This window comes from Callorhinus ursinus, unplaced genomic scaffold (genome assembly GCF_003265705.2).
Source record: "Callorhinus ursinus isolate GAN/ISIS: 27379988/994484 unplaced genomic scaffold, GSC_fseal_2.0 scaffold13, whole genome shotgun sequence".
Taxonomy (NCBI): Eukaryota; Metazoa; Chordata; class Mammalia; order Carnivora; family Otariidae; genus Callorhinus; species Callorhinus ursinus.
The window spans coordinates 17888220-17902201 of record NW_027397075.1 but is presented as its reverse complement, the minus strand read 5'-3'; the positions used below and the strand labels follow the sequence as shown (position 1 = coordinate 17902201).

Genomic DNA, 13982 nt, shown 5'->3' with positions numbered 1-13982 from the left:
GGAGTAGGAGGGGGAGGGGGCGGGGCGGGAGCGAGGGCGGTGTCTGCGTGCTCCCCGGCCGCGCGCCCCGCCTCCCCGGCCCCGCGCGGCGCTAGCGGCTCTCCTGCGCGGCTGCGGCGCTGCCTGCACTCGGCCCGCGGGCGGGCTTCCTCCCAGAGCGGCTGGGCGCTCCCGTAGGGCGACGACGCACAGCCGGCGGCCCGCCCGCCTCGGCCCCCGCCCTCGCAGCCTCGCGGCCTCCGCCGCGTCTCCCGCGCTCGGCCGGCGCCGCCGCTTTGTGCGGGGACATGGTGTAGCGCCGGCCGCCGGAGGAGGAGCCGCGCGCCGGCCGCCGTCCGCCGTCCGCCAGCCGCGTCCCCGCCCCCGGAGGAGAGGCCCCGGCTCGCGCCCCCCGCGTCCCCGGCCGCCGGGGAGCCGCGGGCCGCCGGCACCATGAGGTGAGGGCGTGGGTGCGGGCGGGGGCGGCGGGCCATTGTGCGGCTAGTGCCGCGACCCCGCGGAGGCCCCCATCCCCGGCGGGCGCCGCCCGGCCTCGGCGCTTCCGTCCCTTTGTCCCTCGGGCCTCGCTCCGCACCCGCCGCGGCCCGGCTCTGGGTCTTGTCGCGGCGCCGCCTGCCGTCCCCGAGGCCCTGCTCGGCCGGTCCCCTCCCCCACCCGCGCGCCTCGGCCCGGCCCGGGGATGGGGATGGGGAGGGGGTCGCGGGCCCCTGCGTGCGCGTTGCCGGGAGACGGGTATTGTTTCGGGCGGAGGTGAGGAGTCGTGCGCCTTCATCCCAGCTGGAACCGGGGGTGGGGGGGGCGGGGGGGACAGAAAAGTTTGGGAGCCCCGAGTGTGCGGCAGCCGCGGCGCGGTGGGCGCCGAACGCTGGGGAAGGTGACCGGGCGCGGCGCGGGCCTGCGTCTGGAGGGCGCGCTGGCGTCCGGGGCGACCGCGAGGCACTGCAGGGGCCGCTCCCCTCTGGCTGCCCCCGGGGCCGCCCCGGAGTCGAGGCGCCAGCATGCCGTCGGGACGCGGGGTTGCGGCGGCAGCGCGGGGTGTCGCGCGGAGCTGCGCTTCCTCTCGGCCTGCCCTGCTCGTGGGAGAGGCTGCGCGGGGATGCGCTGGGCTTCCCGCGCCCCGGAGGCTGGCGCAGGGCTCGGGGAGCACTGGCCTCCCGGCGCCGCCGCCGGGGGTCCCGCGGGGGCCCGCGCGCCGGCCTCGGGGGGGAGGTGGTTTCTCTCTGCCCTCGCGGCGGAGGCCCCTTTGTGTTGGAGATTCCTGGCCAGCCGCTGCTAAGATCTTCATAACGCCATACAATGAGATTTCAGCGATAGAGCCTTCAGATGCCTTCGCTTTGGCGAGAAAATGTCATGTCATTGGGATTCTTTCCCAATTGGAGTAGTTTCCATTTGAAACGCTGGTTTTCTTTTTTTTTTTTTTTCTATCAAGCTTGAACACTTTACCATTTTTATTTTTAAGTATGTTTTTGTGTGACATGGCTGTGTTTTTCACTTCAGCTTTCTGGGAATTTGAATGCTGTTTTCTCTGATTCCAAGTTACAAACCCTCATTTTGTTGGCCTTAAAAATGTGTTTAATGCCGTATCTCTAAGTGACCCCTTTCCCTTAGTCATTCCACACAACTTATTTTAAAATGTAATGGATCAGTTTAAAATGTAATTATGGCGTGCAGACCAAAACGCATAATCTCTGTAAAATACGGCTGGAAAAACTTGAACCATGGGTTTGAGCATGTTTGTTGTTGTTTTTTTTAATCCGGGTACTGATGTCCTTGAAAACGCAGGAACTGTAATAAAACATATGTAACGTTATATCTTCTAAGACCATGTATTGCTGATCTGTTTTAAAAGACTCAGTGCTGTAGGGAGTCTTGCAGACCAGAAGTTACAAGGTTTTTTGTTTTTTCCCCCAAATTTGGGGTAAATTTATCTCAACATTGAGAAATGTAGAACAGCGAAAACTGGGGTATTTTAAAATAAAATCATAAAGCTTTCTGATTCAGAGGTTATGAACCAAAAAAAAAAAAAAGTGAAGTTTTGGGAATTCAGTGAGGCTTGATCACTGTCCTGTGCAGTTGCCAAGGTGTCACAGGTAAATTACGTCTTCACTTAAGAGTTCCTTTTCTAGGGCGCCTGGGTGGCTCAGATGGTTAAGCATCTGCCTTCGGCTCAGGTCATGATCCCAGAGTCCTGGGATCGAGTCCCGCATCGGGCTCCCTGCTCCTTGGGAGCCTGTTTCTCCCTCTGCTTCTCTCTCTCTCTCTCCCTCTGTCTCTCATGAATAAATAAATAAATAAAATCTTTAAAAAAAAAAAAAAATTATAAAAAAAAACCCAAAGTTTAAAAAAAAAAAAAAGAGTTCCTTTTCTAATGCAGAGTAATTTGTAATTTCTAAGCTTCCTGCTCTGTTCCTTACTAAATTTGGAGAGGGAGGATCATACTGATGCTTTCTGGTAACATAAAAGCAAAACATGGTTCACAGGTCAGAAAGGTTCATTCAGGTAGTCTACAGGGATCCTTTGTAGGCGAATTCTGAATAATTGAAGAACACAAAAGAGGATCAGCTTTTCACTTGGTAGGCATTGGATTATTTGGTAGGTGGTTTGTGCAACTCCTCTGTACACGTTTCCTTAGATCCCCGGGAAAGTAGGCTGCTTTGGTGTGGAAGTAAAAGGTTCTTGTGCTGGATGCAAAAAGCTTTGGGATATTTCGGTGCTTAAGAAAGGGCTTTTCAGGTTATGTTAATATGATTTCATCTCGATGCTTTTAAGTACAGTAGGACATAAGTGTTACGGTATTACATTGAGTCTTTGTATTAAGGGGTACGATGGTTTAAAGTGCATCCAGAAATAGGAATGCATGGGCAGTAATTTCCATTAAGTTGGTCAGAGTTCCGAAGAGAGGATATGATGAATATGTTGCCATTTAAGTATTTGTGATAAGATCTCTCAGATGACTTCAATTTCAGGAATCGCAGGCTCAGTGGGTGTGATATTCCCAGGAAGAAGGGGACTGGATGATGGTTTACATTCCTGAGACAATCTTAAAGGCATTGTACACATATAAAAAGCTGTATATGGAATTACTGGCTAATACTTTGTTTAAAGAAGATGCTTTAAGAACTGAGAAAGTGTATTTCCTTAGACAATACAGCGAGAAGACAGAGGCCCAAAAAACTGGTAGTTTTGTTACCATGACATCCAGCTTTTTGGTTCTACTATTTTTCATTTCTGTAATATTTCCAAAGTATAAGATGATTTGTGTTGGAGGGTACGTGTGCACATATGTAATGTTAATAGAGTGTAGGCATTTTGAATGATTGCTTTTTTTTTAACTAGTTGGTTAAATATTTATTTATTTTTTAAAGACTTTATTTATTTATTTGTCAGAGGGAGAGAGCGTGAGCAGGAACACAAGCAGGGGGAGTGGGAGAGGGAGAAGCAGGCTTCCCGCCGAGCAGGGAGCCCGATGCCAGGACCCTGGGATCATGACCTGAGCCGAAGGCAGACACTTAACGACTGAGCCACCCAGGCACCCCTAAAGATTTATTTATTAAAAAAAAAGTTATTTGTTTTAGAGAACACACAAGCAGGGGGAGGGGCAGAAGGAGAGGGAGAGAATCTCAAGCAGACTCCGACTCCCCACTGAGCACAGAGCCCAATGCAGGGCTGATCCCACCACCCTGAAATCGTGACCTGAGCTGAAATCAAGAGTCGGAGGGTGCTTAACCGACTGAGCCACCCAGGCGCCCCAAGATCTTTTTTTTTTTTTTTAAAGATTTTATTTATTTATTTGACAGAGACACAGCGAGAGAGGGAACACAAGCAGGGGGAGTGGTAGAGGGAGAAGCAGGCTTCCCGCTGAGCAGGGAGCCCAATGCGGGGCTCGATCCCAGGATTCTGGGATCATGACCTGAGCCAAGGGCAGATGCTTAACGACTGAGCCACCCAGGCGCCCCCCAAGATCTTTTTTTATGGAAGGAGGAGCTTGTGTGATGTAACACAATTGCATGTAAGCTTGTGGTTAGAAGAGCTCAGAAGAGTTTTGGGTTGACATTCATGGGTCCGTATTATATGTAAATGGTCCACGCTTCTCTTCACTGCTTTGTGTCTTTCTCACCTTAGAAAGAAAAGGCGAGATGGGGTTGGTGAGGGTTCATCCAAGCCACTGGCTAGCTGGAGAACCTGGAGCTAATCCCATGATTTCACTGATCTTAAATTATGTAAAAATGGGGATGGTTATTGACTGGGTAGAGGGGGTCACATGATTATGGAAGAGGAGATGCATGCTGTATAGCTGTCTACAGTAACGTTGCTCCTCTTGTTTCGGGGCTCAGCTCTGTCTTAGACTAGTTATATATATAACTTTTGGGTAGTCTGCTTTACCTTTCTGGGCCTCTTCTAGTTCAGGGATGGTAAGTAGGTTACATTTTGCTCCTCTTCTCTTGGTAGTGGCTCTCTTGTTGATATGGACATAAATGCATTTCTGGGCTTGGTGGGAAAGAGTGCGTGCTGTCCCCAGCATCAGGGTTTGTTTGGGACGTGCGGTCCCAGAGAGTGGTGGTGGGAGGGTTTCCTGGAATGCTCCTTCTGTGATCACCTGATCCAGTCCGGCCTTCTTATTTCATAAGGCAGGAAACTAATCTTTTACCGTTTCCTTTCTCTGTGGATATTTAGAACCTTTGAAAGACTTACTGTGATTTTTGTTACTGTCCTTTATGGTAATAATAAGCTTAATACACATTTTAGAGCATCGTACGATCAGGGCTCAGAAGATTCAGGTTTTGCTTGTTAATTGAGCAAACTGGTAAAAATGGAGATAGCCTATTATTTCACAGGATTGTTGTGTCACGTGTCAAGTGGGATATCTGTGAAGGGGTGCAAATCCTAGTGTCTTTGTTCTCGCTGGTCTTCACTTACACTGTCGTGGTTGGGGTCTGACTTTCCTACAGAGGTTTATTTTAGGGGCAGGAGACAAATTTGCATTTTTGGGGGAATGCCAGTGCTTTGTATTCAGGCTTCGGTTTGTGTTTTAGATGTTTATTAAGTGACTAAATCTTGACCACAGTTTGGGTTAATGGAGAAAATTTACTGAAGTTTGCACAGTATTCAAGGTTTTGGATACCTTGCTAGCCCAGTTGGAATAAGCAGACTACCTAGGCGGACCTACCCATGTGGCTGGTCTAGGAGAAATGACATCCCAAACTGATGGTTTTGGTTCCTTACTCTATACACAGCTTAAATCTAGGGTGATTGTATAACCTGTAAAACATCCAGTCTTTATTATGGATGTAAGAAGGATTTGGGAAAATGTGATTTCAATTTTTATGTGGTTGTGGGAGAGGAAGAGAAGTAAACTTTCTATGTCACTTAAATCAGAACCCCCCCCCCCCCCCCGCCAACTGATGGATGGGATTGAGTGTAGATAAAAGTTAAAGGAGAGAGTCTGAGCTGAGCTGCACCTCAGTAGCTGGTTCCCCAAGTAAAGGCTTAGGAAGCTCTCTGGACTAGAAAGCAAGAAGGGAATTCTTTGTCAACCATCTGGGATGTAGTCCCAGATTTATCTACTTCCCAGCCATTCCCCTGTGGTCCCACATACTCTTATTTTTTTTGCATTTATTACATTGTTTTATAAATATCTGGAGCTATCTGTCCTTCACTGTAAGCTCCTTGAGGACAGGGATTGCATTTTTATATTTAAGGTATCGGTAAAATATTTGGCAAATGGAGGGTGCTCATGTCAGTGTTTGGCTTTGGCCGGGGTAGTATTTTCCAGAATCTGTTTACTGGCAGTAACAACCACCAGTTTTGGAGCACCTGTAACATTCTTTAAGCTGTGCTGGGTACTAAAGGGTATATTATAGTGTGTGGCATGTAAATCAATGTTAATTTAATTCAAACAAAAGCCACTATCTGGACCACACGAATAGCCATAGAGTTTGTGTCTTATTCAAACACAAAGCTCGGAAAAGGCCCAAAGAGTGAGAGACTGTTTTGTCTAACTGCAAAGCCCTTTGGAGGATCCCGGGGTCCTGCACTGTCTCAGTACATTCCTTCTGTTTTTCAGTGTCTTCGATCATGGGAGTTGCAACTGTTTTTGAGCAAAAAGCTTTTGTGTGTCCCTTGGGTTAGCTTGTTTCTGAGGCACTCAGTGCCTCCTTTGTTTTGATTTTTACCAGTGCTTAAAATGCCAATAATTGGATAGTTTCTGATACGGAGAAGATGTATTTCTCAGCTCAGCCCTGCCACAACAGAAAATACCATAGACTGGGTGGCTCGAACCACAGAAACTTCAAGGTGCCGGTGTGACCGGGCTCTGGGAGGGCTCCCGTGACCTGTGGCAAACTGCCTTCCTGCGTGTTGCCGCGTGGCCAAGACATGGAGACAGACAGAGATCTCTTTTCCTCTTCCTATAAGGTCACCAGTCCTATGGATTTAGGGCCCCACCCTTATGACCTCATTTAATCTTAATTACCTCCTAAAAATCCCATATCCAAATAGAGTCACATTGGGGGTTAGGGCTTCAGCCTATGAATTTTGGGGGGCACAATTCAGTCTGTAGCAGAAGGTACCCAGACTTTTTTTTTTTGTCTTGTCATTGATAGAACTTTGATGGAAGAAGCTCATCTGTGTAATGTTTAGGCGGTCTGTAGATAGGTTTTAGGTAACTCTACACGTAAATGTTATTTGTTAAAGAAAATAAATGAGGGAGCTGATTTATGCAGGAGACCTCATATGTTCTAAAAATTTCTGTATGTGGGTAAGCTTCTGTTTTATAATGACTCTAATAAATTTAATTAACACGTAGCTTTTCCAAAGAACCATTTTGGTGGGAAGCAGTGTCCAGGTATCTGAGTGTACAGGTGGGCATGGCAGAGGGTGAAGTGGACAGGCTTTGAAGTCAACCTGAGTTTGGGTTCTGTTTTGACATTTACCAGTTAGTTGGTCTTTGAGTAAGTTCCATTTTGAGATCTTCTGTAAGATGGAGATGCTTTTTGCATTATAGAATTGTTGGCAAAACTAAATCAGAAATTATATAAAACCCTGGCATGACACTCGGCCCATAAAACGGACTTGAGAGGAGCGAATCCCTTATTTCTATGGGAGTCTGACGTCTCTTCAGTTTTTGCTAACAATGTGAAAAATCCTGTAAAATGGTACAGCTGCGTTAGAACACAGCTCGGCATTTCCTTAAAAAGTAGTCGCTGTGGACCCAGCAGTTACACTCCCAGGTGTAGACGCCAGAGAAGCCGGTCCACGGGTGTCCACAGCAACATTATCCGGAAGAGTCAGAGAGTGCAGACAACCCAGATGGTCATGGAGTGCCGAGGGGCTCATCCACACATGGTGTGTCCACGTGAGGGAGTCGTATTTGACCATCCAGAGGAACCCAGGAGTGGGTGAAAACCTGCCAGAAGGAGGAAGTCAGACAAAAGGCCGCGTGTGGTCGGGCTCCAGCGGGAGGAGGTGTCCGGCAGGGGCGCGTCATGGAGAGACGGCAAGAAGATGAGCCGTTGCCAGGGCCCAAGCGGAAGACGGAGGGCGGAGAGGGAAGTGGCCGCTTTTGTGGGTATGCACGGGGTTTCTCTCTTCGGGGATGAAAATGTTCTGGAATTGAACAGTGTGACAGTTGCATGGCCCACCGAATTTGATCCTTTCAAACAGTGAATTTTGTGGTATGAGTTCTAGCTCAGCCCTACTCCCTCATCCTTGGGTTATTTTCACTTCTTCACTAGAATAGATGGTACCATTCTCTTCACATGGTTTCTGACATCTTGTCAACTTTGGACTAATCTTCCTATTTTCTGAGGAAGAGAGATTGAAGACCGAACCACCGGGCTTTTGTCTGTGGGCAGCCAGGCAGGAGGGAGTGCTCTGGGGGAGACCTTGGTGGGGTGCCCTTGGGGGGCCTGAGCGACTTCGGAGCCCTTGCTCTGGTATGGATGGCTGAGGTCACGGAGAGTTCATGAAGCAAATCCATGAGAATCCGAGGAAAGCTGTGTAGTCTGCTGGTGAGTTTTCTTGGGTGTGTCTACAGTACCCTCCAACACCAGAGAAAGTTTTGTCTTGTCATTTTTAAACAGGGCTGAAGGCCTTCTAGAACTTCTGGTCTCAGTAACCAGTGCATCTCATGGCATGAAGTCCAAAAATGACTACTTGTCACTGTGGGGGGGGCGGTGGCCCTCAGTCTTCTGTGCTACCCTCGTCAACTCGGTTGGGAAGAAGCTTCCTCAAGAACCGCAGAGCACGAGTGCGATCGAATGAATAGCCCTGTAGGTCAGATCTCAGGGGAGTGCAGGTGTGGTAGGGGATCTTTCTTTGGTTCCCGTGTTTGTCCTGCATTGTCCTGCAGCCCTGAGATGACCCTTCCCCTCCTCCCTGCCTCCCACCTCCTCTTAGAGGAGCGTCGCAAGCAGATTGGGACAGGTCAGTTTTTAACCATTTAACAATTTATGAATCAGAAGTTTTAATTTAAAACGTTGAGTTACTTTTATGACTTTGTAATCTCTTTAATCGTTGTATTTGTAGTATTTTGAGAAAACGAACCAATTACTGTTGTCCAAATAAATGCCTGATCAATGTTGTGTTTTAGTGACTTTTTTTTTGCTATTATAAACTTCCAGTACAGGTTTTATGTAGATTTTAGAAGGTATGGAAAGTATAAAGATGTTAATAATCAAACCCAGACCATCTAGCATTTTGCTGTTTTGATTTGTAGCTTTCTAGGCTTTTTCTAATGCACATATGCAGCCATAAATGTGTTTGTATGTGTGTATGTTTTAAGTAAAAGTGAGATCATACTGTTTATAAGTGAAGTTATACTACATTATATGGTGTGTAATTGACGCCTTTCAACATAATTCTTGTCACTAAATCCTGAGCTGTGTAATTTTAAGTGACTGCACTGTATTTTCACTATGCTTTGGATGATCTTAATCTATTTAATTTATATCTTAGAGGATGGACTTTTAGGTTTTTTTTTCATTATTTTTGTTATGAAAGCATTGCTATAAACATCTTTGGATATATGTCTTTGTGCACATGTTCGATTTTTTTTTTTAAGATTTTATTTATTTGTCAGAGAGAGAGAGAGCACGAGCAGGGAGGAGGGGCAGCAGGAGAGGGAGAAGCAGACTCCCCCGCTGATCAGGGAGCCTGATGCAGGGACTCGATCCCAGGACCCTGAGATCATGACGTGAGCTGAAGGCAGACATTTTACTGACTGAGCCACCCAGGCGTCCCAAGATTTATTTCTAAGTGATCTCTACACCCAACGTGGGGCTTGAACTTAAAATCCCAAGATCAGGAGTCGCATGCTCCTCCAACTGAGCTGGCTAGGCACCCCTCACGTTTAGTGTCTCCTCGTTTCCATTCTTGTCTCCCCCCCTCCCTTGTCTGCGAAGCAGTTAGAAATCAGCTGCTGTTATTCCTTGCTAAAGCCTTCAGGGGCATCTTCATACTCTTAAAATGAAACCCAAATTATTAAAGTCCTGATCCAACTGTATCCCTAGTTCCCAGCACGGGCCTCTGTAAGTATACAATAAATATTCAAGTGAATAGTAAATGAAACGAGTTTACCAGACCAAAGGGAATTTTGTTAGTTTTGGATACACATTACCGGATCTGCAGCAGCAGATGAAGAGTGCCCATTGTCTGACATTCTGGCCAATTTAGGGCATTATCAACATTTGTAATCTTTGCCAATTTGTAGGCAAAAGGTGTTATCTCAATGTTTTGTTTTTTAAGTTTCTTTTAAGTCATCTCTACACCCAACATGGGGCTCAAACTCCTGACCCTGAGATCAAGAGTCGCATGCACCGCTGTCTGAGCCAGCCAGGCGTCCCTCAGTGTTTTGATTTGTATTTCCTTGGTTACTAGGAGAGTTGAACATTTCCTCACATGATTATGGGACAGCTCTGTTCTTGTGCGAATTGTCTGTTTTCCCCGTGGGATGTTCAGTTTTTCTTGCAGTGATTTATTCTGTCGTTAACAAGGAGCCCTTCATCGTGTAGGTAGATCAGTTGCCTAGTAGAACGTGTGTGAGCGGGCCGGGCACACCTGCTGCTGGTGTGTTCTCATCCCTTGGCTGGGCTCCGCCGTGCGTCTGTCTGTCTCTCACTTAGAAGTGGCAGTCTTAGTGCACAAGCTCTTATCAGACCTCAGCCCACAACCTGTTACCTTGTCTCCTGGGTCCGCTGGGGAGGAGACTTGTCACCACATCTTTTAGTTTTTCTTGTTTTGGTGTAGAAGCCCTGTGGTTTGTCATGTCACCTCTGTTGGTCCTTGCCTTGATCGTTTCTGCCTTTGGTGTCATGCCTTCTCCAATTGGCAGTTGTATGTGTATGCCCCTACGTTTTCTTTTCCTTTGATGGTTTCATTTATGTTTCAGTGTAAGCCACCTGCAATTTATTGTGATGTCAGGTGGGAGAGATTAGGTTAGCCTCAAGCTAAATATTGAGTGTTTGTTCATCTGTCAGTATCTTTTGTTGACTAACCCATCTTTTCGCATTGGTTTGAAATGCCATGTTCGTGTGTCCTGGGTTTCCATAAATACTGGCTTCTGGATCTGGACTCAATTATCTAATTCTGTGCTGTTTCCTCATGGTTCAGTGACTCCAAGTTTAGAATATATTTTAATGTCTACTAACAGAAGTTACTGTTCATTTTCTTAGGATTTTCAAAACTTTATTTACTTTTCCAGTTAGTGCATTCTTCTGGATTGGTCGTAGAATTATTTTATCAGTTAAAACAGAAATGAAATAAAAGGTATATCCACAAATCTGTTGGGGTTTTAGTTTGAATTGTGTTAAGTTAATGGGTTAATAATGGGTAGAGGACAGAATTGACCCTTTGATAATACCAAGTTTTCCATTCTTTCTCTTTCCATATTCAGATTTTTCACATTAGCTCTAGGAAGGTGCAGCATCACATAGTTTCTAGTTCAATAGGTTTGATGTGCTACCTTTAAAAAAGTTCTATATTTAGAACTTAAACTTCTAGCTCATTTACACTGATAGTACAACATCTGTTCCCATATTTGCTTGTCTTATTTTTTACTTAAAATATATGCGCTTGTATTTAAACATAATGCCTGGGATTTTAAAGAAGTTTTTCCTTTGCTAAGAACTTAATTCCAATGTTGGCATTTATATTCTTCAGTTTTCTTAGATTTTAAAATCTAATCGCTAATAGTTATTGAGTACTCATTGCCTAAAATACTTTATGTATTACTTATTTGATACTTCTCTAATAACTTATAAGATAGTAGGAGCTGTTGTTATTTTGTAGATGAGGACCCTGAGCCACAGAGGACTAAGCGACTTGCCCAGGGTCACCTGCTAGTAACCAGTGGACCTGGGGTCCTGTCCCGGCCGGCTGGTTCTGGAGCTCACACTGTTAACCAGTGTGCCCTGGGGCCTCTCTGTCCTGGTTAACTTGTGTGAACTGAAGTGGGTATTTGAGTTTTCTAAAATGTTGATGTGTGAGTGAATGATTTATTTTCTTTGTGATCTCATCATCTGAGGGTTCTTTATTTTCTGGAAATAATTGGTCCAAGAGCAAGGCCATGTAGAAGGAATAGACCTAGAATAGATTGAGCGACACTTCAGAGATAGCAGGGCTCAGGAGAAAAGGCCTTATTTGGCTTTAATCTTGAAAAATGAAACAAAATTATGAAAACATTCTTGCTATGGTTGCAACTGTGTTAAATTCTTAGAATGGAACAAGAATGAAGCAAGTGTTAGGTGCTTGTTTTTACATCATTTTTCTTTAAAAATTTTAAGATAGGATGGAACTATATCCGTCCTGTTGTGATAGACTTTTAGTATAATCCCAAAGAGAGTCATTTTGTCAGAATACTCAAGGGCTCCACTCGTAAGGCTGGGGGTTTACCTTGATTTCCAGTTATTTCCTTTGACCTCCTGTTACCTCATCTCTGTTAGGCTTTCTCCAATTATTCACTGGTTGTATCTGTTAAGATGTTTTCAACTGCAAGTAACAGCCTGAACGTATTTAAACATTCACGTTTACTGACCTGTAGTTGGGAGTCCAGAGGCAGAGCCGGCGCCTGGCTCACCGCACCCCGCGGCTCACTGGTCTTTGATCTCTGCCCCAAGCTGGCTTCACATTCAGACCCCGTCATTCTTGGAGGTAGGAGGATCATCTCTTGTGATCTCCCCCAAAGGTGTGATTTACGTACAGCTGAATGTATTTGTTATAAATGTCCATACAGCTTGATGGATTTTTACTGTATGTGCCGCCTCTGTAGCTACCAGCCAGGTGAGGATACAGAGCACGCTTCCTGCCTGGTAACTTCCCTCATACCTTCCTGTCCCATCAGGGTCCCTCTCAGATTTTCATTGTTGTGGTTTTGCCACTGGTTGGAAATGGTTCTCCTTGTTTTTAGTGACTTCCTGAAGGCTTGCACTTCCAATTTGTACATGGTTTGCATTGTGTTGCTTTGTCATTGAAGCCCGTGCCAGTCACTTAGAGACTGACAGGGCAGAGGGGAAATGGACCGACAGAGGCCAGTGCCACCTGGCACAGATATCTGATGGGGACCAATTTCAAAAATGATGAGTTCATTAGTGGATGTTTCTGTGTTAGGGTTCCTTTTGTGTTGCTGGGCAACCTGGCATTTTATTGGAGTCTGGGATGCATCCTATCAGGACCCCTGGACCTATTTTGTCCTGTATCACGTTTTTATAAATGTGGATTCGCTATTGTATGGCTCTGGTCCATCCATTCTGCTGTCTGCAGTAGTCAGCTCTTTCTGCAGTTCATGTGTGGTCAGCTCATCTCCTGTGTAACATGCTTCAGTGGCCTCCCTCCACTGTTAGAATTAAGACTGAACAGGTCCTGGTCTACACGCACGATTCCTGTGTGATTCTTCTTGCTCTATGATCGCACAGTTAGTGATGTGGCCCTGTAAGATACATCCTCAGAAACCACTTTAAAAAGGTAAAGATGTGGGACGCCTGGGTGGCTCAGTCGTTAAGCATCTGCCTTCTGCTCAGGTCATGATCCCAGGGTCCTGGGATCGAGCCCCACATCGGGCTCCCTGCTCAGCGGGAAGCCTGCTTCTTCCTCTCCTGCTCTCCCTGCTTGTGTTCCCTCTCTCGCTATGTCTCTCTCTGTCAAATAAATAAAATCTTAAAAAAAATAAAATAAAAAGGTAAAGATGTGCATAGACATGCATTCCCTGGTGCTTGTAGTTTAGTGGGAGAGTAGCCATTAACGCTTTTCGCAAGCTTTGAGGAGTGGTATATGGTATCACGAGGGTAGAGACCATTTCATATATTTGTGTTTGATTTCTTTCAAAATGTCATCTGCAAATAATACTTAAAAATTTTCCCTTGTACTATGCTTTTTTTTTTTTTTAAGATTTTATTTATTTGACAGAGAGACACAGTGAGAGCAGGAACACAAGCAGGGGGAGTGGGAGAGAAGCAGGCTTCTGCCGAGCAGAGAGCCTGACGCGGGGCTCGATCCCAGGACCCTGGGACCATGACCTGAGCTGAATAATGACTGAGTCACCCAGGCGCCCCTCTTGTAGTATGCTTTTTACTTAACAGCAGATCAACAGCATTATTTTGTATTGCTTTAGTATTTTGTTACACTTGTCTGTTATTTTGTTCAAATCATCTACTTTAAGGAAAACCTCTCTGTCATCTTTTTATATTCCTCTGGATATGGAAGTTTTTCAAGGTGTTTCCATTTTGGGAAGAGATGGTTAAGTTTAACAAAATCCTCTTTGGCTTCGAAGCCATTCTGCTCTTTACTGGCTGTGACACCTTCCCTTGGCTGTCCAGGTCTCAGAGTCTTCCTGTGCAAAATGAGATTAACAGTCTGTTGCCTTGTTTTGCAGTTCGCCATGGTGCATTTAGAGGATTTATGGATTTGGTGTATTCTAGTTGTTTTCTTCGTGTTGTACCTTTACTTTCATTTTAATAAGTTCAGGCTGCTGAATGTTCTTTGGCCTTTTT

The 13982-nt window shown here is 46.0% G+C and overlaps 1 protein-coding gene across 1 annotated transcript in view; it reads left to right on the top strand.

Moving 5' to 3' along the window:
* Window positions 1-622: 622 nt before the first annotated feature.
* The window catches only part of ENAH (ENAH actin regulator), a 142073-nt gene continuing 128713 nt past the window's right edge, over window positions 623-13982 (top strand). Inside the window, 1 exon segment of the mRNA XM_073899856.1 lies at window positions 623-750. Coding sequence (XP_073755957.1) covers window positions 680-750 — 71 coding nt within the window. The 5' untranslated portion in view covers window positions 623-679.